The 24427-nt window shown below is 56.7% G+C and overlaps 2 protein-coding genes across 7 annotated transcripts; both read left to right on the top strand.

Annotated features, from left to right (window-relative positions):
• Positions 1 to 901: 901 nt before the first annotated feature.
• Positions 902 to 14514, top strand: ANKRD13D (ankyrin repeat domain 13D). Of its 4 annotated transcripts, XM_050756632.1 has the most exons (15): positions 902 to 1176; positions 1689 to 1824; positions 1932 to 2056; positions 3069 to 3114; positions 3196 to 3339; positions 3585 to 3774; positions 11101 to 11167; positions 11573 to 11654; positions 11871 to 11932; positions 12036 to 12166; positions 13021 to 13178; positions 13314 to 13430; positions 13520 to 13683; positions 13764 to 13855; positions 14151 to 14514. In XM_050756632.1, the coding sequence occupies exons 1-15, from the start codon at positions 1087 to 1089 to the stop codon at positions 14362 to 14364; spliced, it is 1818 nt and encodes a 605-aa protein (XP_050612589.1). In that variant the 5' UTR covers positions 902 to 1086; the 3' UTR covers positions 14365 to 14514. The 4 variants fall into 4 exon arrangements, with proteins under 4 accessions (XP_050612589.1, XP_050612588.1, XP_050612590.1 ...); XM_050756631.1 differs by having other exon boundaries at positions 3069 to 3339; XM_050756633.1 differs by having other exon boundaries at positions 1151 to 1176; positions 1605 to 1824; positions 3069 to 3339.
• A 958-nt stretch (positions 14515 to 15472) lies between these two features.
• On the top strand, positions 15473 to 23915 carry SSH3 (slingshot protein phosphatase 3). Of its 3 annotated transcripts, XM_050756627.1 has the most exons (15): positions 15473 to 15711; positions 16138 to 16175; positions 16803 to 17037; positions 18240 to 18364; positions 18444 to 18515; positions 18771 to 18836; positions 18949 to 19137; positions 19247 to 19340; positions 19575 to 19703; positions 19812 to 19858; positions 20793 to 20939; positions 21166 to 21366; positions 21464 to 21737; positions 22966 to 23046; positions 23143 to 23915. In XM_050756627.1, the coding sequence occupies exons 1-15, from the start codon at positions 15646 to 15648 to the stop codon at positions 23254 to 23256; spliced, it is 1878 nt and encodes a 625-aa protein (XP_050612584.1). In that variant the 5' UTR covers positions 15473 to 15645; the 3' UTR covers positions 23257 to 23915. The 3 variants fall into 3 exon arrangements, with proteins under 3 accessions (XP_050612584.1, XP_050612583.1, XP_050612586.1); XM_050756626.1 differs by having other exon boundaries at positions 22966 to 23915; XM_050756629.1 differs by lacking the exon at positions 23143 to 23915 and having other exon boundaries at positions 21562 to 21737.
• The last annotated feature ends 512 nt before the right edge of the window (positions 23916 to 24427 follow it).

The following is a 24427-nucleotide window of genomic DNA, read 5'->3' as shown; positions in this document are numbered from 1 at the left end:
AAACGGAGAGCAGAGGGTCAGCCTTGGCCACCTAACAAAACCAGGGCCCAAGACCCCAGGCTGGGCCTCCAGTAATCAAGGGCCGGAACTGAGCTGACGGAGGCCTGCACCCTAGTTCCGGTGTGGGTGGAGGGGCCGGCCCTGATTTCGAAACTCGTCTTCCTCTCCTGACGCTGGCAGCCAAGTGCAGCCTCTGCAAAAGGGACTCGTGCGGCAGGCGAAGGCAGCCGTTCGGGACGGCTCTGCCGCTGCCTGGGCCTGCGCCCCTCTCTCCCCGAACTCCTATCCCTGACTTCAGGGCCCCGGGGGCCGCCTCCCCACATCGCTAGGCCTGCAGACACCGGCCAGGTGCCAGGGGAAGGTGCTTCCCACTCAGCCGGCGAGCACTTAGTGGCGTCTGCTAGTTGCTCGTCTCCAGGATAGGTGCTCGGTGATGCGAGGGGAGCCGGGGCGCCCCACTTCACCCGCAACCCCCAGCAGAGTCGGTGACCGCGGGACCTGGGGTAGGAAGACCGGGGCAAGCGAGGGGATCCGCGGGGGAAACGCAGGTATCACGGCTGTAGCAGGACCGCGGCCCGCCGCGCACGCGCGCGCAAGACCCAGGGGACCAGTGCCCGCCCCACCCGGGCCCCGCCTTTCCCTTCCGGACCCGCCACCGGGGGTCTGCGCAGGGCTCGGGGCGCCTCCTGCGGGCCGCGGGAGGAGCTGTAACCAGGTCTCGCCCTCCAGGCCGCCCCAGCGGACCCGGGCCCGACCGAGGTCGGGGTGCAGACCCAAGGTCGGGCATCTCCTCGGGCGCGCGGGCCCCAGCGCGCGCTGGCCTGGCCGCGGTTGCCATGGTTGCGGGGGGACGGGGCGCACGCGAAGCCCCGCCCCGGCCCGGCGCAGCCCCGCCCGCCCCGCTGCCCGCTCCGCCCTCCCTGCCGTCCGCGCTGCCGCCGCCGCCGCCGCCGCCGCCGCCGCCGCCGCCGCTACTGTTGCGGGGGCCGCGGGGGGCGCAGCTGGGGCGCGGCTCGGAGGGGAGGCTAGGGGGCCGTGCCAGGCTAGAAGCCGAGGCGGGGCCGGGATGCGGCGCTGAGGCCCAGCATGGCCAGCCCGTGCCCCACCTTCCCGCTGCACCGGCTCGTCTGGGCGAACCGGCATCGCGAACTGGAGGCCGCACTGCACAGCCACCAGGTGAGGCCCCGCTGAGGCACCCGGCCCGTCCCCCGGGTCCCCCACCCAAGGCTGTGGCCTCCGTCCTGGAGGCCGCCCGCCCCTGCTCAGCTCCGCAGCGACATCCTGGGCCTTCCTCCCCTGCACAATCCCAAGCCCAGATCACCGGCCCCTCGCGCTGGAGCCTCTGGCCTCGTCTATCCTGCGCTGGGCCTTGCCCTGCTCGCCCGAACTCGCTTCCGCATCCCCTCTAAGCCAGGCTGAGAACAAGAACCCTGGTCCTCGTCCCCAGGCTCCGACAAACTCCTGACATCCTACACCTCTGCCTGACCAGGCCCCGCCGCCAGACCCCCGGCTCTGCCCCTGCCCTCCCTCCTGCCCTCTCCTCTCCCCTGCCAGGCCACTCTCTGCCATCTCCCTGGTCAGTCTGCCGTCCTTGTTTCCCACAGCGATTCCCAACTCTGCTCGCCCTGGCAGCTTCCCTGCCTTGCCCTCTTCTCTCCTGCCCTTTTTGAGTGTTCCGTCTCCCCCAGCACGACATTGAACAGGAGGACCCCCGCGGGCGGACCCCGCTGGAGCTGGCCGTGTCTCTGGGAAACCTGGAGTCTGTGAGAGTGCTCCTTCGACACAATGCCAACGTGGGCAAAGAGAACCGCCAGGGCTGGGCAGGTACTGCAGAGGACAGGGGCTCCCCCTGAGGCTGGAAGGCGGGGGGCAGTGAGCAGCCAGGCCTGGGGTCATCTGGAGGGCTCCCCTCAGCAGCCTGGTGCCCGCAGTCCTGCAGGAGGCAGTCAGCACTGGAGACCCTGAGATGGTGCAGCTGGTGCTCCAGTATCGGGACTACCAGAGAGCTACACAGAGGCTGGCAGGCATTCCGGAACTGCTCAACAAACTTCGCCAGGTACAGCAGGGCACAATTATGGAGGTAGGGTACCATGGCAGGGCATCACCTGGTTACTGTGCCAGGCCTTGCCTTGGAAAGGCACCCAGTTTGTGCAGTGTGCCTCCTGCCACCAGCGAGGAGGTCTATCTTGACCCCAGCTCAGGGTCACGTAGGAAAGAAAGACGGCCAGGCTCATGTGGGAGACACTGGGCCCTTTGGAAAAGAAGCCTTGTCAGCTTTGGGCCTCCTGAAGAATGCAGATTACCTGGAGCGGGGACTTCAGATTGACTCCCTGGATTATGGCCTGAGCCCCTGGAATACCTGCTACTATGCACCCTTCTGGAAGCACGCAGAGGGGCCTGGCTGGCAGAGCATACTACCTCATACCCCCTACCCGAGGAGCAGGCTCAGAGGGAGCCACTGTGCCCCCTTTACAGAGTAGGACTCTGAGACCCAGTGGAAGCAAAGGCTCCCCAGTGCCCTGCACAGGCTCATGGCCAGGTTGGGGCTGGCCCTCCACTTCCAGGTGCTTACAGCCTCATTGCCCGAAGACCATTGTAGGGCCCCACTTGGCCCACCCTCTCTTGGGCAGAGTGGTTGGGCGTAGTGGAGCCATAGCAGTGCATCAAGACTTGATGAAGGGCCAAGTGTTGTGGCTCACGCCTGTAATCCCAGCACTTTGGGAGGCCAAAGTGGGAGGATCACTTGAGCCCAGGAGTTCAAGACCAGCCTAGGCAACATGGCGAAACCCTGTCTCTACAAAAAATACAAAAATTAGCTGGGAGTGGTGGCACACACCTGTGGTCCCAGCTACTCAGGAGTCTGAGGTGGGAGAATCACCTGAGCCCAGGGAGGCAGAGGTTGCAGTGAGCTGAAATTGCACCACTGTACTCCAGCCTAGGTGACAGAGCAAGTCTCAAAAAAAAAAAAAAAAAAAAGAAGGGCTGGGCTGGCTGTGGACAAGGGGCTTCTGGGCCTGCTGGAGACAGCAGCAGGCAGGACCCTGACGAGCAGCTCTGGTTTCTCTTAGGCCCCCGATTTCTACGTGGAGATGAAGTGGGAGTTCACCAGCTGGGGTGAGTGGGGACCTCTGGGCTCCCAGGGATTTGGGGTGGGGCTTTTGGGAAGACCCCCAGTGACCCCTGTGCACCCTGCAGTGCCCCTTGTGTCCAAGATGTGCCCGAGCGATGTGTACCGCGTGTGGAAGCGGGGTGAAAGCTTGCGAGTAGACACCAGCCTCCTGGGCTTCGAGCACATGACCTGGCAGCGAGGCCGGAGGAGCTTCATCTTCAAGGGCCAGGGTGAGCTCTGGACACACTCACAGCAGCATCTCGGCCCTCAGGTTCTCCCGCGGCTTGGGAGGGCAGTGCTGCCCTTTCTCTCCACTTTCCAGATGTGGAAGCTGAGGTTGGGGAAGGAGGGGGATCCAGGGGCCAAGGCTGACCCACTTGGCAGCAGGCAGCTGAGAGTACATGATCGCCCTCTCTGCGCTGCTGGCATCCAGCTCTGATTTGCACCCCCTCTGTCCACCCCCGCCGGCCGGCAGAGGCAGGAGCCCTGGTGATGGAGGTGGACCATGACCGGCAGGTGGTGCATGCGGAGACGCTGGGGCTCGCTCTGCAGGAGCCCGAAGCACTGCTGGCCGCCATGCGGCCCAGCGAGGAGCATGTGGCCAGCCGCCTCACCTCTCCTATCGTCTCCACCCACCTGGACACTCGTAATGTGGCCTTTGAGAGGTCGGTCGGGGCCTGGCACACCGTGGGTGGGATGGGGACAGACAGCAAGAGCCACCCTTAATGAGGGCAGGGCGATCCTTGAAGACCCTGGTTCAGGCCTCTGGGCTCACTCACCAGGGGCTGCTCAGGGGCAGGCGGGTTGCTGCAGCCCGTGTCTCACTCAGACTGCCGGGGTAGTCGGGCTCCTGTGGCCACCTTTGTAGGGAGGGGTCAGGTCAAGATGTCCCCAGTTTGTTGACTTCTGACCTCATATGCTTTCCCATTAAGACAAAGATTTAGGCCGTGGTTCACGGCAGCTATTTGCACCAATGTTGGCTTGTCATTGGTGTGGCTGTGTTGGGGGCAGAATCCTTTGTGGGTAGCCTAGGAACCTGACCCTTCCAGCAAGAGCTTCTCTGACAACATATGCCCCCTCTTGCCTTAACAGTCAATGGAAACATTAAAAAAAAAAAAAGCTTTATTGAGATACAAACTCATATACCATATACATGACCCATTTAAAGCATACAGTTCAATGACTTTTAGTATATTTATTCACAGATTTGTACATCACCACAGTCAATTTTAGAACATTTTTATCACCTCACAAAGAAACCCCCCACCCTTGAGCTAACTCTTCGCCAAACTCCTCATCCCCTCTCCCAGTCCTGAGCAACCACTAATCTACTTTCTGTTTCTGTAGAATTCTCTATTCTGAGTTCTCATATGAATGGAATTTTATAGTATGTTGCCTTTTGTGTCTGGCTTCTTTCACTTAGTGTAATATATTCAAGGTTCATCCAAGTTGTAGCATGTAACTACTTCATTCCTTTTTGTGGTCATTGTATGAATATACCATATCTTGTTTATTGATTAGCCCATCAATAGACATTTGGGTTATTTGCATTATTTGGCGATTATGAATAATGCCACTCTTAAGTATTCATGTGCAAGTTTTTGTGTAGACGTATGTTTTAATTTCTCTTTCATATGTTTTCATTTCTCTTGGGTATATACCTAAGAGTAGAATTGCCAGGTTATTGATAACTCATTAATTGAGAAACTGCCAGACTGTTTACCAAAGGAGCTGTACTGGTTTACATTCCTACCAGCAGCATGTGAGGGTTCCAGTTTCTCCACATCCTCATCAGCACTTGTTATTATTCACTCATTTGTTTTCGGAATCCAGCCAGCCTAGGGGGTGAGAAGTGATAGCTCACTGTGATTTTGATTTTCCTTTCCTTGATGACTAATGATGTTGCGCATCTTTTCATGTGCTTGTGTTTATTGGTCAGTTGTATATCTTTGCAGAAATGTCTATTCAGATCCTTTACCCGTTTTTTATTTAATTTAATTAACTTATTTTGAGATGGGGTCTGGCCTTTCACCCAGGATGGAGTGCAGTGACATGATCATGGCTCATTGCAACCTCGACCTTCCAGGCTCAAGTGATCTAAGTAGCTGGAACTACAGGTTCATGCCGCCATGCCCAGCTAATTTTTAAATTATTTGTAATTATTTTATTATATCATTTAATTATTTTGTTTAGTTATTTGTAGAGACAGGGTCTACAGACTGATCTTGAACTCTTAGGCTCAAGCGATCTGCCTACCTTGCCCCCCAAAGTGCTGGTATTACAGGCATGAGCCACCACACCTGTCCCTTTACCCATTTTAAAAATTGGGTTGTCTTTTTGTTATTGAGTTGTAAGAGTTTTATAATTTTAGCTGTTACACTTACGTCTTTGAGCCATTTTAAGTTGATTTTTGTGTATAGTGGAAGGTTCTCTTCCATGTGACTATCCAGTTGTCCTAGCCCCCTTTATTGAAAAGACTATGCTTTTCCCACTGAATGGTCTTGTCACCCTTGTTGAAAATCAGTTGACCATAAATAAATGGGTTACTTTCTGGCTCCCAAGTTAGTTCCATTGGTCTACATGTCTGTCTTTATGCCAATATTATACTACCTTAATCACTATTGCTTTGCAGTAAGTTTTGAAATTGGAAAGTGTGTCTTCCTACTTTGTTTTGCTTTTTCAGGGTTATGTCAATATTTTGGGACCCTTGCATTTTATATGAATTCTATTTTCTTTTTTCTCACAACCCAGTGTAGGCAGAATATATGAATTCTAGATTCAGCTTGTCAATTTCTACAGTCAGATGGGCTTCTGATAGGGATTGCACTGAATCTATAAAGCAGTTTGGGGAATAGTACCATGTAAACAATGTTAAGTCTTCTAATCCATGAACATGGGATGTTTTTCCGTTTATTTGGATCTTCTTTAATTTATTTCAACATTATTTTATAGTTTTCAGAGTGTAAGCTTTGCACTTCTTTTGTTACATTTATTCTCAAGTGTTTTATTCTTTTATTGTTTCTTTTTTTTGAGATGGAGTCTCACTCTATTGCCCAGGCTGGAGTGCAGTGGCATGATCTCGGCTCACTGCAACCTCCACCTCCTGAGTTCAAGCGATTCTCCTGCCTCAGCCTCCCAAGTAGCTGGGATTACAGGTGCCCACCACCATGCCCGGCTAATTTTTGCATTTTTAGTAGAGACAGGGTTTCATCGTGTCGGACCAGGCTGATCTTGAACTCCTGACCTCAGGTGATCTGCCTACCTCAGCCTCCCAAAGTGCTGGGATTACAGGTGTGAGCCACCGCGCCCGGCCACGAAGTGTTTTATTCTTTTTGATACAATTATGAATCAAATATTTTTCTTGGCCAGGCATGGTGGCTCACGCCTGTAATCCCAGCACTTTGGGAGGCCAAGGTGGGTGGATCATGAGGTCAGGAGATCAAGACCATCCTGGCTAACATGGTGAAACCCTGTCTCTACTAAAAATACAAAAAATTAGCCAGGCATGGTGGCGGGTACCTGTAGTCCCAGCCACTCAGGAGGCTGAGGCAGGAGAATAGCATGAACCTGGGAGGCGGAGCTTGCAGTGAGCCGAGATCGCACCACTGCACTCCAACCTGGGTTACAGAGCAAGACTCTGTCTCAAAAAAAAAAAAAAAAAAAAAAAAGTGGTTAGAGCAGGCTGGGCATAGGGGCTCATGCCTGTAATCCCAGAACTTTGGGAGGCTGAGGCGGCCAGATCACTTGAGGTCAGGAGTTTGAGACCAGGCTGGCTAACATGGTGAAATATCATTTCTACTAAAAATACAAAAACAGGCCGGGCGCGGTGGCTCACGCCTGTAATCCCAGCACTTTGGGAGGCCGAGGCGGGCGGATCACAAGGTCAGGAGATCGAGACCACAGTGAAACCCCATTTCTACTAAAAATACAAAAAAATTAGCCGGGCGCGGTGGCGGGCGCCTGTAGTCCCAGCTACTCAGGAGGCTGAGGCAGGAGAATGGCGTGAACCCGGGAGGCGGAGCTTGCAGTGAGCCGAGATTGCGCCACTGCACTCCAGCCTGGGCGACAGAGCGAGACTCTGTCTCAAAAAATAAAAAAATAAAAAAATAAAAAAATAAATAAAAATACAAAAACAAAAAAAAATTAGCCAGGCATGGTGGTGAGTGCCTGTAGTCCCAGCTGCTTGGGAGACTGAGGCACAAGAATTGCTTGAACCCAGGAGGCAGGAGGCAGGGGTTGCAATGAGCCCAGATTGCACCACTGCACTCCAGCCTGGGTGACAGAGCAAGACTCCATCTAAAACAATAAATAAATAAATAAATAAATAAATAAATAAAAAAGAAAAGAAAAGTGGTTAGAGCAGACATCTTTTATTCTTGTCTTGTTCCTGATCTTAGGGGAAAAGCATTCAGTCTTACCATTAAGTATGATATTAGTTGTGAGTTTTCGATAGATACCCTTCATCAGGTTAAGGTAATTGCCTTCCATTCCTCGTTTTTAGAGTATTTTTTATCATAAAAGGACGTTGGATTTTGTGAAATGCTTTTTCTGTGTTTATTGATATGACCATGTGATTTTTTAAAAAATTCTATTGATACATTACATCAATTGACCTATGGATATTGAACCAACCTTGCATTCCTGTGATAAGTTCCACTTGGTTGTGGTGTATAATTATTTTCATATGTTGCTAGATTTGGTTGCCTCGTATTTTGTTGAGGATTTTGTGTCCATATTCACAAGCAATATTGGTCTGTAGTTTTCTTGTGATATATGTCTGCTTTTGGTATCTGGGTGATGCCTCATAAACTGAAGTGGGAAATGTCACGTCTTTGTCTATTTTTTCGAATAGTTTGCGAATAATTGGTATTAATTCGTCTTCAAAAGATTGGTAGGATTCAGTGGTGAAGCCATTTGGGCCTGAGCATGTGTGTGTGTGTGTGTGTGTGTGTGTGTGTGTAGTTTTTTGTTGTCGTGTTTACCAGTCAGTCTCTTGACTTGTTATCCGTCTATTCAGATTATCTATTTATTCTCAAATTAGTTTTGGTGGCTTGTGCCTCACTAGGGATTTGTCCATTTCATCTAAATTATAAAATTTGTTGGTGTACAGCTATTCATTATTTCCTTTTATAATGCTTTTTATTTCTGTTGCTCCTCTCTTTCATTTCTGATTCTGGTATGTAATTTTCGTCTTTTTTTTTTTTTTTTTTTGAGACAGAGTCTTACTCTGTCACCCAGGCTGAAGTGCAGTGGCATGATAAGAGCTTACTGCAGCCTTGAACTCCTGGGCTTAGGTGATCCTTCAGCCTCAGCTTCCCAAGTAGCTGGGACTACAGGCATGCACCACCGAGCCCAGCTAATTTTCTTTTTTTGTAGAGATGTGGTCTCACTATGTCATCCAGGCTGCTTTTGAACTCCTGGCCTCAAACAATCTTCCTGCCTTGGCCTCCGAAAGCACTGGGATTACAGGTGTGAACCACCGCCCCCAGCCAAGTCTTCTCTCTCTTTTTTTCCCCACTGTGGTCAACCTAGCTAAAGGTTTGTCAATTTTGTTGATGTTTTCAAAGAGCCAGCTTTTGGTTTCATTAATTTTCTCTATTATTTTTCTGTTCTCTATTTCGTTAATCTTTACTGTAATATTTATTATTTCTTTCTGCTCTTTCTGGTTTAGTTTGCTCTTTTTCCATTGTCTTAACGTGGAAGGTTAGGTTAAGGTTATTGATTTGAGATCTTCTTTCTTTTTTTTTTTTTTTTTTTTTTTTTTTTGAGATGGAGTCTCGCTCTGTCGCCCAGGCTGGAGTGCAGTGGCCGGATCTCAGCTCACTGCAAGCTCCACCTCCCGGGTTTACGCCATTCTCCTGCCTCAGCCTCCCGAGTAGCTGGGACTACAGGCGCCCGCCACATCGCCCGGCTAGTTTTTTGTATTTTTTTTAGTAGAGACGGGGTTTCAACATGTTAGACAGGATGGTCTCGATCTCCTGACCTCGTGATCCGCCCATCTCGGCCTCCCAAAGTGCTGGGATTACAGGCTTGAGCCACCGTGCCTGCCCAAGATCTTCTTTCTTAATATAGGCATTCACACATATTATATTACATTTACACTCCTAGGCATGTCTGTCTTTTCTTTTTTTGACATGGGGTCTCACTCCATCGCCCAGGCTGGAGTGCAGTGTCGTGATCTCAGCTCACTGCAACGTCCGCCTCCCAGGCTCAAGTGATCCTCCCACCTCAGCCTCCTGAGTAGCTGGGAACACAGGCACCAGCTAATTTTTTCTGTTTTTAGTAGGGAAGGGGTTTCACCATGTTGCACAGGCTGGTCTCGAACTCCTGTGCTCAAGCAATCTGCTGCCTCAGCCTCCCAAAGTGCTGGGATTACAGGCGTGAGCCACTGGGCCTGGCCTTTACCTGTGTCTCATAAGTTTTGATATGTTGTGTCTTTATTCCTGTTTATCTCAGAGTATTATTTATTCCTGTTTATCTCAGAGTATTTTCTGATTTCTCTTTTGATTTATTATTTGAGACATTGGCTATTTGGGAGTGTGTTGTTTACTTTGCACATATTTGTGAGTTTCCAAAGTTTTTTTTCTGCTATTGATTTCTAATTTCATTCCATTGTGGTTGGAAAACATACCTTGTATGACTTCTGTCCTTTCAATTTTATTGAGGTTTTCTTTCTTTCTTTTCTTTTTTTTTTTTTTTTTTTTTTTTTTTTGAGATGGAGTCTCACTCTGTCACCCAGGCTGGAGTGTAGTGGCACTATCTCTGCTCACTGCAAGCTCCACCTCCTGGGTTCACACCATTCTCCTGTCTCAGCCTCCCAAGTAGCTGGGACTACAGGCACCTGCCACCACGCCCGGCTAATTTTTTGTATTTTTTAGTAGATACAGGGTTTCATCATGTTTGCCAGGATGGTCTCAATCTCCTGACCTCATGATCCACCCGCCTCAGCCTCCCAAACTGCTGGGATTACAGGCATGAGCCACCGCGCCCAGCCTTATTGAGGTCTTTTTTTTTTTTTTTTTTTTTTTTAAGACGGAGTCTCGCTGTGTCTCCCATACTGGAATGCAGTGGTGCGATCTCAGCTCACTGCAAGCTCCACCTCCTGGGTTCACGCCATTCTCCTGCCTCAGCCTCCTGAGTAGCTGGGACTACAGTCGCCCGCCACCACGCCCAGCTAATTTTTTGTATTTTTAGTAGAGACAGGGTTTCACCGGGTTAGCCAGGATGGTCTCGATCTCCTGACCTCGTGATTTGCCCGTCTTGGCTTCCCAAAGTGCTGGGATTACAGGCTTGAGCCACCGCGCCCGGCCGGTTTTCTTAATATGGTCTTGAAGAGTGTTCCGTGTGCATGTAAGAAGCGTGTGTGTGGTTGTTATTGGGTAGAGTGTTCTGACCTGTTTATAAAGTCTAGCTGTAGTATTGTTCTTAATCTTCTGGTTCTTTGTTGATCTTCTAGTTGTTCTATCCATTATTGAAAGTGGAGTACTGGAGTCTCCAACTGACATACTTTTATTTTAGCTTTTTATTATGGAAAATTTTAAGCATATATGAAAGAAGAGATAATGTACTTACTCATCACCCAGCTTCAACATTTATCAACATCTTGCCAATCTTACTGAATCTGTCCTTCCTTACCTTTTTTTAAAATTTTTCCTAGAGTATGTCAAAGCTCATCCCAGATGTCCTAATGTTTCTAGTAAATGTTTCTGCACAATTCTAAAAGATAAAGATGTTTTTAAACCCAGCCCCGACACTATCATACCTCACAAGATTCATGCTAATTCCTCAGTTTCTTCTAGTCCCAAGTCCATGCTCAAGTGTCCCCCGCTGTCCAGGTACCCTATTCAGGGGTCCTCCATGTTTCACAGTGAGAAGGGACCCTCAGAGTTGGGCACCCCAGGCAGGCTGATTGGAGGGGGCTTTGGAAAGAAAGGCTTTGGCCAGGGTGTGAGGGTACAGGTCCTCACCAGCTCCTGTTTGGTCTGTTTCAGGAACAAATGTGGTATCTGGGGCTGGCGGTCTGAGAAGATGGAAACTGTTAGCGGCTACGAGGCCAAGGCAGGAGAGGCTAGTGGTGGGGGGCTGGGGGTAGGAGATGAGGTCCAGGAACTCAGCTCCTCTCCACATCCATCCCAGAGTAGCCCTTGGGCTCTGGAAACCCTGAGCGTTTGTGGGAATTCAGCGGGCCTGAGTGCCCATCCCCTGCGGAGTACATAGGGCTCACCCACATCACGGGCCCCTACCCAGGGTACCAAGATGAAATGAGGAGCGTGTTCCTCTTGACCCTGGGGCTGCATCTCCTCGTTGGTGACTTCCCAGGGTTCAAACCCTGCCATCTCCTCTATTTTGGGGAGCAAGATCTCATCTGTCTCTGGGACAGGAGGACTTGGGTTCTGCACTGGTGAGGCTGAGTGTGGGGAGCAGGCTCTGAGCCCCCAGCTCCCCGTGTCCCCTGCTCCCCAGGTGTACAGTGCCACCAACGTGGAGCTGGTGACACGCACACGCACGGAGCACCTCTCTGATCAGGACAAGTCGAGGAGCAAAGGTAAACCCAGGTGCGCCTGCCTGCTGCCTAGTCACACCATGTGGTGGGGCCACCCTGGCCTGGGGTCAGGGGCCAGAGGTTCCCGGGATGAGCTGGGAGGCCTCCCCATTCCCGTCTGCCCCCTCTTCCCCGAGACAGGAGGCTCCCAGGGTGGAGGTGGGTGGGGACAGTGCGGGCATAGTGGCCCCCTCACCGGCTCCCACCCCTTCTCCGTAGGGGGGAAGACTCCGTTCCAGTCCTTCCTGGGGATGGCCCAGCAGCACTCCTCCCACACCGGGGTGAGCCAGGGATGGGCTGAGACAGGGCCGGCGGGGGCTGAGCCTGGGCGGGAGGGCGCGTGTCATCGCCCTGATCGCTGAGTCTGCCCTGGAACCCACGCAGGCCCCTGTGCAGCAGGCAGCCAGCCCCACCAACCCCACAGCCATCTCCCCTGAGGAGTACTTCGACCCCAACTTCAGCCTGGAGTCACGGAATATTGGCCGCCCCATCGAAATGTCCAGCAAAGTACAGAGGTGAGGTCTGAGAGCGGGCTGGGGACTTGCCTCGGGACGGGGGCTCTTGCAGACCCCTCTCTGGGCCTGTTGTAGTGAGGGGCCCACTCCCTCAGCTGGCTTCTCTCTGGACTCCACTCCTGGAGGCAGGAGTCATGTCTTATCCATGGTCCTCAGCCCTTAGAAAGGGCTTGGCACAGACGACCAGTAGCTTGTCTTGGATGGATGGATGGTGCCACCCATGTATGGTTTTTTATTTAATTTCATGAGTACCTCCTGGGGCCAGCGTGGCACGGTGGGAAGGGCCCCCAGCGACATGGCCTGGGAGTGGCACGTCCACCTTGGTGGAACAGAACAGTTATGCTTTTGCCCCGTGAGGAGCCCTGAGCAGGTGTAGGTGGTAACAGCAGGCACAGTGCCTGCACAAGCCTAGCACTCTCACCACCATCTCAGGAGGATTCTTTTAGCCACCACACAGTTGCTGGGATTCAAACCCTGACAGTCTTGCCCTGGGGTTTGCTGCACACAAAAGTTTGGCAACACGTGAGGCCAGCTCTGGGCTGAGGAGGAGAACGGGGCGATGGGCCAGGCCCAGAGAGAAGCCCACAGCCTGGCACCTGGCCTCCTTGTCCAGACCAGATGAGCTGGTGCGAAATCCTCAGGAGCCCCAGCCTGGGCCCAGGGAGGAGGGCAGCTTGGGCCACGTGGCCAGGACACCAGCTCCCAGGGGAGGCAGGCAGTGGCATCTGAGCAGAGCAGGGCACCCCAGGCCAGGCAGAAGGTGGGTAAAGGCAGCTGCCCACAAACCAGAGGGCAGTCCTCAGTGGAAGGGCCACCAGCGGTGCCTTACCCATGTCCTGTGGTCGGCTGGGCAGGTTCAAGGCAACACTGTGGCTGAGTGAAGAGCACCCGCTCTCCCTGGGTGACCAGGTGACACCCATCATTGACCTAATGGCCATCAGCAATGCTCACTTTGCCAAGCTGCGCGACTTCATCACCCTGCGCCTTCCACCTGGCTTCCCCGTCAAGATTGGTGAGAGGCTGGGCCCAGGCAGCGGGAGGACCTCAGGCATGGCACCCTCCCCTCAGCGCAGTCCCTGGAAGGCTACAGGGGCCGGAGGCGCAGGTGGCTGTCCACCAGGGCTCAGGTGTGGCTGTCTCCTCACAGAGATTCCCCTTTTCCACGTGCTCAACGCCCGCATCACCTTCAGCAACCTGTGTGGCTGTGACGAACCCCTGAGCTCGGTGTGGGTGCCGGCCCCCAGCTCTGCTGTCGCCACATCAGGTACCCCCACGGGAGGAAGAGGTGGCCTGCACAGCTCTCTGGTCACCAAGTCCTGCGGGTTGAGCGTGGCCCCTCTGCCGCCTGCCTAGGGAACCCTTTCCCGTGCGAGGTGGACCCCACCGTGTTTGAGGTGCCCGAGGGGTACAGTGTGCTGGGCACGGAGCGCAGCGAGCCCCTCCGAGATGAGGACGATGACCTCCTGCAGTTCGCCATCCAGCAGAGCCTGCTTGAAGCAGGCACCGAGGCGGAGCAGGTGGGACTTGTGCAGGGGGTGGGCTCTGGCCTCTGCAGCCACAGGGCAGAAGTGACAGCTATGGGCTCTGGTGACTGCAGGTGACCGTCTGGGAAGCCCTGACCAACACCCGGCCTGGTGCCCGCCCTCCTCCCCAGGCCACGGTTTATGAGGAACAGCTTCAGCTGGAGCGGTGAGCCCCTCATGGAGCTGGCTGGGTCCCTGTCCCCCGAGCCCGGGCTTGGCGGGGAGGAGGATAGCAGGAAGGTGCCAGGACCCCAGGCCCTCTGCAACGCCACCCTCCGTCAGCAGCACTATCTGCCACCAAAGGTGGTGTGAGGGGTGGGGAAGCAGGGCCCTGCCCTGTCTCCTCTGCCTGCCACCCTGTCTTTGCCCTTGTCCTCCAAAGCCGGTCCCCATCCCCTCGGCTTCTGCCCCAGCCTTGGCGCTCACTCTCCTGCTCTTCCCTCCCCTGCCCTCCCTGGAAGGGCCCTCCAGGAAAGCCTGCGGCTGTCCACAGAGCCCAGGGGCCCAGGATCCCCTCCCAGGACGCCCCCAGCCCCCGGCCCACCCAGCTTTGAAGAGCAACTTCGCCTGGCCCTGGAGTTGTCTTCACGGGAGCAGGAGGAGCGGGAGCGGCGCGGGCAGCAGGAGGAGGAGGACTTACAGCGGATCCTGCGGCTGTCACTCACCGAGCACTGAGCCACAGCCCCGGGAGGGCTGGCCAGGCCACTCCCTGCCCGCTTTTGTAATTTATTTATTTATAAACTCTCTGCTGCTGGGCTTGGGGCCTGGAGCCCCAGGGATGGTCGGGCAGGGGAGACAGATGGAAATAAAGAGACTGTCGCAGCAGGGCACTCTGCTCACTGGGCTGGAGTGGTGGGGACCCTGAAGGTGGGGCGCTGTGGAGAGACACTGTGGGTGGCGGCCTCAGACCTGGGCTTGAATCCTGGCCATGGTCCCCTTAGCCTATCTGAGCCTCAGTTTCTTCAGTTGTAAAATGAGGAGACCACCCCCCACCCTCTGCCCCTCAGGGCTGAACGGAGCTGGCGAGAGTCACATGTCCTTACCAAGCAGGCGTCCTGTGACAGATCCCCTGTGCCCTGTCCTACCTGCTGGGGACCCAGTTCGTCCTGCATCCCAGCCTGGTCTTCTGGAAACCGGCCCACGTGCCTGTTGGGGAGGGAAAGGCAGGGTCCCCAGGCCCCATTCACCTCCAGCTGGGAAGAGCCCCCACACCGACCCCTGCAGCCAAGCCCAGGCCCTGGCCGTGACTGCCGCTTGTTCTCTACGGGTGGGATTGCGAAAGCCACTTCCCCCGCGTAGCTGGAAGTCCTGCCCTGCTAGCCTCCGAGGTGGACCTGAGAGCCCCTCTTGAGCTTCTGGGTTATTTGTAAACCCCAGGCCGTTTTCCCCGGAAGCCTGTTTCCCAGTGGTTCCTGTGGAGTGGGAACTAGCAGGCCGACCAGCAGGGAGAAATGTTTGGGGTGGGGGCCCTTGGCCGAGGGCGCGCCGTGCCTGATCCTCTCTAGACCTGTCCCCCACCCTCTGCCTCCCTAGGACCCGCCTCTGCAGGGCACAGGACGCTGGAGGCCCAGAACAGCTCAGGTGCTCCCGCTGGGCCGGGCCGGGCGCTTCCTGGGAGGGGGACCAAACTCCCGGCCTCCAGCTTCTGCCCTCAGGGTCTCCGGGCTCCGCACCTGCGCACCTGCACCTGCGCCCGTCCCCGGCCTCGCCCCTGACCTGTGCCCAGGGGCTGGGCGGGCCGAACCGCGGAGACGGGAGGGACGGGGCCCGGCCGCCCTGAGAAGCTCCGCGGGTCCGGCTGGGCGAGTGTCTGTCCCTTTAAGGGCCGCCCCCGAGGAGGTGCCAGGCCCGGGTGGCGCCGTCTCTCCTTCCTGGTCCTGCAGGGCCAGGACTGTCCGCGGGGTTCAGGGAGGGGGCCGTGCCCGGTGCCAGCCCAGGTGTCCCCGGCCTGGCCCCATGGCCCTGGTCACAGTGAGCCGTTCGCCCCCGGGCAGCGGCGCCTCCACGCCCGTGGGGCCCCGGGTGAGTGTGGACCGGCCGTGGTGCCGCCCACGCAGTTGCTGCCCGGACTCGGGAGCGCGTCCTGCCAGCCAGCGGGCTCCTCTCGAACGGGGGCATGAGGAGGGGGCTGCGGGGCTGGGGCTGGAGGGCGCTGGGGGTCTCGAGGGTCTCTGGTACTGGCGCCTGGGCACAATCCAGAGCCCTGCGCGCCTCCCTGGCTGCGGAGGCCCCGATCTGAGCGCTCCGCCCGCCACCCTCGGCGCCCACCCAGCCGACCTGGCCTTGGGCCAGGGCTCCATGGGGCCTCCCGGTGGGGCATGGACTGGGGTGGGAAGACGATTGGCATCTGGCGCCTTTTCTGGCCTCCCCCCACCCCAGAATTCCTGAGAGAGGGGAGAGGACAGCCCTCCCCGCCCTCACCCTCCCCTGGGGCTGATCTCTCGGCAGGACCCGGCAGTCCAGCGAAGGAGTCGACTCCAGCGAAGGTGAGCACCGCCTCCCCCACGCAGATACTTCCGTCTGCCCCGGGCCTGGCCACGGCCGTCCTGGACTCCCGGTGCAGGGACAGAAAGCTCCCCGGAGGACGTGCAGCCGAAGCCCGCTGCCAAATTTGTGGGGCAGCGTTTCCGGTGGGGCCGGCTGGTGGGCTCGCCGTAGGGCGACCTTTGCCTTCACCGTCCCCCTAGTCAGCTGGGGCTTCCTCACCCACTGCCCTGGGCTTTGGCTCAGGTGGTGGCCACGGGCCGAACGGCAGGAGGGCGTGAGGGGCCTGAGGACTCCTGGGTCCCCGACCAAGTTCCCAGCAGCCCCTGAGTTAAACAGGTGGGAGGGGAAAGGGAGCAGCCCCCATCCCCTGGCAGGTGAGCAAGAGTAGAGGGGCTGAGAGTTTGGAAGCCCCCAAAACTGGTTCTCAGTTTGGTGGCAGCATTGCCAAGGGGCCAAGGGGTTAGAAATGCAGATGCTCAGGCCTCCACTCCAGACCTATCGACCGCGTGGGAGCCCATGAATCCGTGCAGACAAGGGCTGCAGGTGAATGTGAGGCATGCTAGACTTTGAGAGCCCCTACCCTAAGGGGGATGAGAGGCCATGACAGTTGCCCACTGCCCTACCAGGCAGAGCTTTGCAGTGCTCCGAGGGGCTGTCCTGGGGCTGCAGGATGGAGGGGACAATGATGATGCAGCAGAGGCCAGTCCTGAGCCAGCGGAGGAGCCCCCGAATGAGGAGGAGCCCCACGGGGACCAGACAGACTTCGGGCAAGGATCCCAGAGTCCCCAGAAACAGGAGGAGCAGAGGCGGCACCTGCACCTCATGGTGCAGCTGCTGAGGCCGCAGGATGACATCCGCCTGGTGAGGGCCCATCTGGAGCTCCAGGGGGTGGGGCAAAGAGACACACCTGAGGGCAGAATGGAGCCCTGTGTGTGTGTGCTTGGGGAGCAATGGTGTGAGGGCAGGGAGCAGCCTGGGGAGTGTTGGGGTTACCCATACCCCAGTGACCCTGCTGTTTCAGGCAGAGATGTTTTGGCAGGGTAAGGTCATGGTTGCAGGTCTCTGGAAGGGAAAGAACAGGGGAGGTTTGTCCTGTGTGAGCCAATAGGGCCAAATTAGGTCCAAGAGGTGGGAATTCCAGAGGTATGTTTCTCCTCAACCAGTAGAAGACTTCCCTGATGACATGAGCTGTCCCTAAACGGACCAGTGCACAAGGCAGGCTTGCTGGACACCCACTGGGGGTGGGTGTGCTGGAGGGACCGGGGCAGAGGGGAGGAGGATTCCAGCCCCATGGAGGAAGGGAGTCCAGGTGGAGCCGAAGCACTGGTGTTCAAATGCTTGTGGAGACAGCTCGCCGTCCTCCGCAAGACATGGCAAACAGGATGCAGTGTATCTTCTGTAAAACTGAATTTACGACAGAAATATCATCCCCTATTGTGAGATTTTTGTCCTTAGTATTTCTTTGGTGATAAACATTTCTCAAATGAAATGATAGCAATGGCAAGTGACAGGGTTTAAAAAACAAAAACAAAAACAAAAAACCTTCTTGCTGGGCACGGTGGCTCATGCCTGTAATCCCAGCACTTTGGGAGGCTGAGAAGGGAGGACTGCCTGAGCCCAGGAGTTCAAGACCAGCCCAAGAAACATAGGGAGACCTCATCTCAATAAAAAACTTAAAAATGAGCCAGGCATGGTACATAGGCCTGAGGTCCCAGCAACTTGGGAGGCTGAGGCGGGAGGATCATGTGAGCCTGGAGTTTGGGGCTGCAGTGAGCTGTGCTGGTGCCACTGTACTCCAGCCTGGGCAACAGAGTGAGACCCTGTCTCAAAACAAAAACAAAAACAACCTCCTTCCTCAGCAGAAACAAAAAATGTGCAACCTGTGTCAGTCCCATTCCCCACTTTTTTCCACACAGTCCCTCCTTACCCACTGATTTTACATCGGGGAAGAAGGGGGATGGGAGAGGAAGGAGCAGTGTCAGCGCTGTTCTGGGCCTGGGGTGTCTAGGTGGGGAGCAGGGTCCTTGGGGCCACTTTGACCCTGGGCTCCTCATCTCTCCCAGGCAGCCCAGCTGGAGGCAGCCCGGCCTCCCCGGCTCCGCTACCTGCTGGTAGTTTCTACACAAGAAGGAGAAGGTCTAAGCCAGGATGAGACAGTCCTCCTGGGTGTGGATTTCCCTGACAGCAGGTTCGAGCAGGGAGAGGAAAGGAGGGGCAAAGAGGTGAGGGACAGGGGGGACAATGGCTTTCCCTCTGTCCCCTGCCAGCTCCCCCAGCTGCACCCTGGGCCTGGTCTTGCCTCTCTGGAGTGACACCCAGGTGTACTTAGATGGAGACGGGTAAGCAGTGGCAACTGGAGGTCGGGGGGCAAGAGGGTGGAATAACTGAGTGTGACAGATGTGACGGGGCCTGGGCACCGGGTTACAGTAGAACTTTAGGTTGGGACTCTGGGGACTGCTCCCAGCTCCATGTCAGATTCACTGTGATCCTGAGCAAGGCACCTGACTCCTGGGCCTTGGCTGTATCCAGCAAAAGGACAGGTTCTCTGTCGCAGAACCTGGAGTCCGGCCTCACCTGCGCCTGGTCTCCTGCAGGGGCTTCAGCGTGGCGTCTGGTGGGCAGAGCCGGATCTTCAAGCCCATCTCCATCCAGACCATGTGGTAAGGACAGAGGCTGCCTGGACTCAGGCCAGCCTCTCCTTCGAAGGAGGCTACAGGGCCTGGGGAAGGGCAGCAAGGGAACAGTGTGGCCCAGCCTCTCCTCCTGTCTCAGGGCCACACTCCAGGTATTGCACCAAGCATGTGAGGCAGCTCTAGGCAGCAGCCTTGTACCAGGTGGCAGTGCCCTCACCTGGGCCAGCCACTACCAGGAGAGACTGAACTCCGACCAGAGCTGCCTCAATGAGTGGACGGCTATGGCCGACTTGGAGTCTCTGCGGCCTCCCAGTGCCGAACCTGGCCGGTCAGTGTGGGGAGGGGAGGGCCTGGGTGGACGGGGAAGGCAGGATAAGGCAGTGGGAGGCATGGTGGAGAGGGGAAGGGGCCCCTTGACTGAAGGGCTTTGCTCCCAGGCCCTCAGAACAGGAGCAGATGGAGCAGGCGATCCGTGCTGAGCTGTGGAAAGTGTTGGATGCCAGTGACCTGGAAAGCGTTACTTCCAAGGAGGTAGGTAGAGGGCCCGGGGAACGAGTCCCCTCCAGCAGGGGCCGCGAGCTTGCCTTTCCTGGGAGCCCTCCCCACCTTGCCTGTCTCCAGTCCTGAGCCATTCCTGGATGCCTTGGCCTTGGCCCTAATGCATCTAGATGGGACACGATGCTGTCCTCAGAGGCCCCAGAGGGAAGGTGGCGGGTCAGGCACTAGGAGAGCTCCAGCCTCTCTTGCCCTGGGCTCTGCCTGCAGATCCGCCAGGCACTGGAGCTGCGCCTAGGGCTCCCCCTCCAGCAGTACCGTGACTTCATCGACAACCAGATGCTGCTGCTGGTGGCACAGCGGGACCGAGCCTCCCGCATCTTCCCCCACCTCTACCTGGTGAGCTGCAGCCGGGCCTGGGCCTTGGGGACCGCTGGCAGCTGCGAGGGTGGGGGCCAGGAGCAGAGGCTGGAGGAAAGGGGGAATGTGCTGTTCGCTGTCTCCCAGGGCTCAGAGTGGAATGCAGCAAACCTGGAGGAGCTGCAGAGGAACAGGTAGGGCTATGAGCCCCTTGGGCTGCCCACCCCATCTTCCGTTCTCCTGGCCTCCCTGCATTCGGTGGTAGCCAGCTTCAAAAACCCCTGGACCACCCTCAGCAACCGCCAGCTCTGCTTCTAACTCTGTTCTGGGGCTGTTGCCCTGGTGTGGGCTCCCAGGTGGGGACAGGAGACCCACTGGCCAGCCCCCGCCCAGTCTCCTCCCTTCCCCGCACTGTGAAACAAGGACAGAAACAAAGGGCCTCAGCCACGCCAAGACGAGAAGCAGCAGAGCCTACTGCTGTAACTGCCTTGGACAAGCAGAAAAAGGCTCCTCTTGCGTGTGCCTGTGGTCCCAGCTACTCGGGAGGCTGCGGCAGGAGGACTGCTTGAGCCCTGGAGATTGAGGCCGCAGTGAGCCGTGATCATGCCACTGCACTCCAGCCTGGGCAACACAGAGAGACCCTGTCTCTAAAAAATAAGAAAAAAGAAAGAAAGAAAAAGCCTCTTTTCCACCTTGCCCTGTCTCAGGGAAGAAGGAACTGCCCTTCTCCCCATGGGGACCTGGCTGTCTGCTCTGACAGGTACCTGTCATCACCAGGGGCTTCTGGGAGACCTGCTGTAGCCCCTGTCACCCCCTGCTGCAGACCCACCCACTTTCAGCTTAGGTCAAAAGCTGTTTTCTAACTCATTTCCGAGAATAACGGAAGGGCTGGAGTTGCAGTTGAGCCAGCTGTCTGAACCAGATGAGGAAACAAGCCCAGCAGGGTAAAATGATTGGTCCAAGGTTGCAGCCATCTGACAGCTGGGTCACTTCTCCTCCCACTATAACTGCTGCCTCCATGTGACTTGAAACTTAGAGCTAAAGAGAGGCCCAGGGGCTGCCAGGTCTGATGGCCAATGGGCCTGGTGCCTCTGCCCACATCAGCCTGGTCTTGGGCTTCTGGGACAGGGTCACCCACATCTTGAACATGGCCCGGGAGATTGACAACTTCTACCCTGAGCGCTTCACCTACCACAATGTGCGCCTCTGGGATGAGGAGTCGGCCCAGTTGCTGCCGCACTGGAAGGAGACGCACCGCTTCATTGAGGCTGCAAGGTCGGTCTCTAGGCTTTGCTGCCTGCCCCACTGTGGCTTCAAGAGGCCCCCAGTGCCCTCCTCCTGCCCACTCTGCCATCAGCTGTGCCATTCCTTCCAGCCCTCAGTGTCCTTCGCTCCTTCTCCTCTACTCTCAGTTGGTTGTGAGCCCTTTACTGGCCCTCCCCTGCAGGAGGTGGGTCCTTCATGGTGAGGGGAGGGTGCTGAACCTGGCCCGCTTCCACAGAGCACAGGGCACCCGCGTGCTAGTCCACTGCAAGATGGGCGTCAGCCGCTCGGCGGCCACAGTGCTGGCCTATGCCATGAAGCAGTATGAATGCAGCCTGGAGCAGGCCCTGCGCCATGTGCAGGAGCTCCGGCCCATTGCCCGCCCCAACCCCGGCTTCCTGCGCCAGTTGCAGATCTACCAGGGCATCCTGACTGCCAGGTATGGGATGGGAGTGAGTGGCAGGGGGTGAGTAGGTGGGATTGCTGGGGGTGGCTGCTGGGTCACTCAGAGCTGACTCAGGGCCACCTCCTCACAGCCGCCAGAGCCATGTCTGGGAGCAGAAAGTGGGTGGGGTCTCCCCAGAGGAGCGCCCAGCCCCTGAAGTCTCTACACCATTCCCACCTCTTCCGCCAGAACCTGGGGGTGGTGGGGAGGAGAAGGTTGTGGGCATGGAGGAGAGCCAGGCAGCCCCAAAAGAAGAACCTGGGCCACGGCCACGTATCAACCTCCGAGGGATCATGAGGTCCATCAGTCTTCTGGAACCCTCCTTGGAGCTGGAGAGCACCTCAGAGGCCAGTGACATGCCAGAGGTGAGGCTGGGGCTGGGGGAGCTCAGCTTGCAGGGGTGGGGGCCATAAGGAGGGAGATGGGGAAAGACCAGGATGGGCATTTGACTGTAGACCTGAGCAGGGCGTACCCCAGCTAAGTCTGGCCCACCCATGCAGGGTGTCCTGGTAGGACCCAGGGGGCCTGGTCCCAGCCTCCTTCACAGTCAGTCCAGTACCTCTTAGTACCCAGTGTCTCCAGCCTGTCCCATGAGTACCCCTGAAGACGGGGACCAGCCACGTCCTGGGCCCCTGAGAACAGCTGAGACCCAGTGAAGGCACGTGGGGGCGCTGTAGGCACAGGCTGGAGAGGGGTCATGGGGGCAGGGCGGAAGCAGCACCTGTTTCCAGGGCTCCTGGGTGAGCCAGCCCCGGCCGGGGTCGCCAGCAGGTTCTAGCCAGACCACAGGACTAACTGTCTAAGGGGCAGAGCTCCCTCCCCAGGCCATGAGCTCCACAGGCCCCTGCCGGCCCTGGGGGCGATCTCTAACCCCATGGTGGGGAGGCTAAGGTAATCTCTGAAGCCCCTCCTGGGTCTGAGGCGCAGGACCTCAAAGGATGGGGTGGGGAGGAGAGTGCACACTCACACCGCCCAAGTCCTGCCTAAGTGAGCACCCTCAATGCCAAGTGCTGCGGGCACAAGCCTAAAACTGGGAGCCAGGCCCTGTATGGGACTCAAGGTCAAATGGCTGACTTGGAGGAAGGAGTGTCCACTGAGGGCAGGAACATTTGGAAGAGGCTTCCTGGAGGAGGTGTGGATGGGGAAGGATAGGGAGGCGTGGCGGGTTGATGGGCAGGTGTGGGCATTGCGAAAGGCAGGAGGTCCTCACCCAGCACTGGACACACGCATCCACCCAGCCCAGGTCAGGGGCTAGTGCCAGCACGGGTTTCACCTGCCGGCTGCCTGTGCAAAGCCAGAGGAAGGATAGGAGGGGCGGAGGGCAGGGAGGCCTGGGTCTCCAGAGAGCTGAGGAGGGCTTCTGGGGGCCAGAAGGAAGCTACGAGCAGGTAGGGTTCAAGCAGCAGGCAGCAGGGCTGGGGTGTTGTCCTCCCTCCTGGGGAAGCATGGCTGTGGACAGCTTGGCTTTTGACTTGGGTGCCACAAACATTCCGGCCCTCGCCTCCTCCCGGCTCTGTGGTTGGCGCCCCTGCCCCAGATCTTCCTGGCTCTGCTTGGGTGCCCCATGGCTTCTATGTCCTCACACCTGTCCAGGTTTTCTCTTCCCATGAGTCTTCACATGAAGAGCCTCCACAGCCCTTCCCACAGCTCGCAAGGACCAAGGGAAGCCAGCAGGTGGGCAAGGGGCCTCAGCCTGCCCTGAAGTCCTGCCAGTCAGTGGTTGCCCTCCAGGGCAGTACCCTGGTGGCCAACCAGACCCGGGCCTTCCAGGAGCAGGAGCAGGGGCAAGGGCAGGGAGAGCCCTGCGTTTCCTCCACGCCCAGGTTCCGGAAGGTGGTGAGGCAGGCCAGCGTGGACGACAGCGGAGAGGAGGGTGAGGCCTGAGCCCTCACACATGCCCACGTTCCCCTAGACACTAAATAGAGGATCCACAACTCTTTGGAGAAACACCCTCACGTCTGTCGCTGCACATTCTTCTCAGCTCCGCCCCACACCCCTGTCACTACAGCCTCACCTCCTACAGCCTTAAGTCCCAGACCCATGTCCACCTGTCCAAGGGCTCAAGACTTTCTACTGGGATGTGGTAGAGGGATTGAAGGTGCCTTTGGGGCCAATAGCACCCTAGTTTCATTCTCAGCTCTTGCCCTGAACACTCACCTGTGTCACAGAATAAAAACAGAGTTTCCAGCACAAAAAGGCTCATGCCTCTCCCCCGCTCCCCCTCCCTGCACCTCCTATCCTCTCCCAGTTCATTCCTGGAATCAGTCAGGCCAGGGAACCAGTGGCCCCAAAGGCAGGCGGATCCTCAGGCCCCAGCTGTGGGAGGCTGGAAGGGCTGGCAGGTCGCTTCCCTCGTCCACCTCAACCGGTCCAGGTCTTTGCTACTGTCCCCAGACCTCCTGTGACACCACGCCAGATTACAGGGCGCCAGGCCAGAGAGAGTCTGCTGTTTGTCCTTTGTGGCCTCTGGCTAGTCAGTTTTTCATAGCCTTATAGTATCTGACTTTGTATTGAGAAATAAAACACATTTTCATATTCGGTTATTTTCAATGTGACAATGAAGCTGTCTGTGTTGCAGTCAGACCCTTCTCTGCTGGCCGGGGAAGGTGGCTGCCGCTTCCTCCCAGCAGTCTCCTCACAATTCCCAGGTGGCTGGTGACAGATCTATTTGGGGGAGTGCCGTGTTTGGGCGTGGCGCAGGAGGAAGATTGGGTAAGAGAAGAGAGGTCAGTGCTATCTCCCCATCTCCTGGGGCAGGGCCTGGTACATGTGACCTGCTCACACCCACTCAGGCAGGTCGGGCAAGGGAACAAGTCCTCACCGGGCAGCAGGCATGTGGCTCCACTGTGAGAGCTGGAGGGGGTTACTCATGAGGAAGTGCCTACCTGGACAAGACCAAGCCTGTTCCAAAAGCAAAGACTCCTTTGGACACTTGATGCCAGTTCTATGGCATATTTTGGGTCCCAAGAATCATCTTCCTCCTGCTACAATGCAAAAGGGCCTGATTTTCCAAGCCAGCCTATTGCTGCCTGGGAAGAAGGACCCTTGGTGGCCC

This window comes from Macaca thibetana, chromosome 14, assembly GCF_024542745.1.
Source record: "Macaca thibetana thibetana isolate TM-01 chromosome 14, ASM2454274v1, whole genome shotgun sequence".
Classification (NCBI taxonomy): domain Eukaryota; kingdom Metazoa; phylum Chordata; class Mammalia; order Primates; family Cercopithecidae; genus Macaca; species Macaca thibetana.
The sequence above is the reverse complement of the archived record's forward strand: the minus strand, read 5'-3'. Positions and strand labels throughout refer to the sequence as shown.

Coding starts and splice junctions, on each gene's coding strand:
- ANKRD13D (XM_050756631.1), top strand. CDS start 1,087: ATGGCCAGCCCGTGCCCCACCTTCCCGCTGCACCGGCTCGTCTGGGCG. Junction 13,431..13,519: donor CTCTGCTGTCGCCACATCAG/GTACCCCCACGG, acceptor CCGCCTGCCTAG/GGAACCCTTTCCCGTGCGAG. Junction 13,856..14,150: donor GAACAGCTTCAGCTGGAGCG/GTGAGCCCCTCA, acceptor CCTCCCTGGAAG/GGCCCTCCAGGAAAGCCTGC.
- SSH3 (XM_050756626.1), top strand. CDS start 15,646: ATGGCCCTGGTCACAGTGAGCCGTTCGCCCCCGGGCAGCGGCGCCTCC. Junction 16,176..16,802: donor AGGAGTCGACTCCAGCGAAG/GTGAGCACCGCC, acceptor CTGCCCTACCAG/GCAGAGCTTTGCAGTGCTCC. Junction 19,859..20,792: donor GAGGAGCTGCAGAGGAACAG/GTAGGGCTATGA, acceptor CTTCTGGGACAG/GGTCACCCACATCTTGAACA.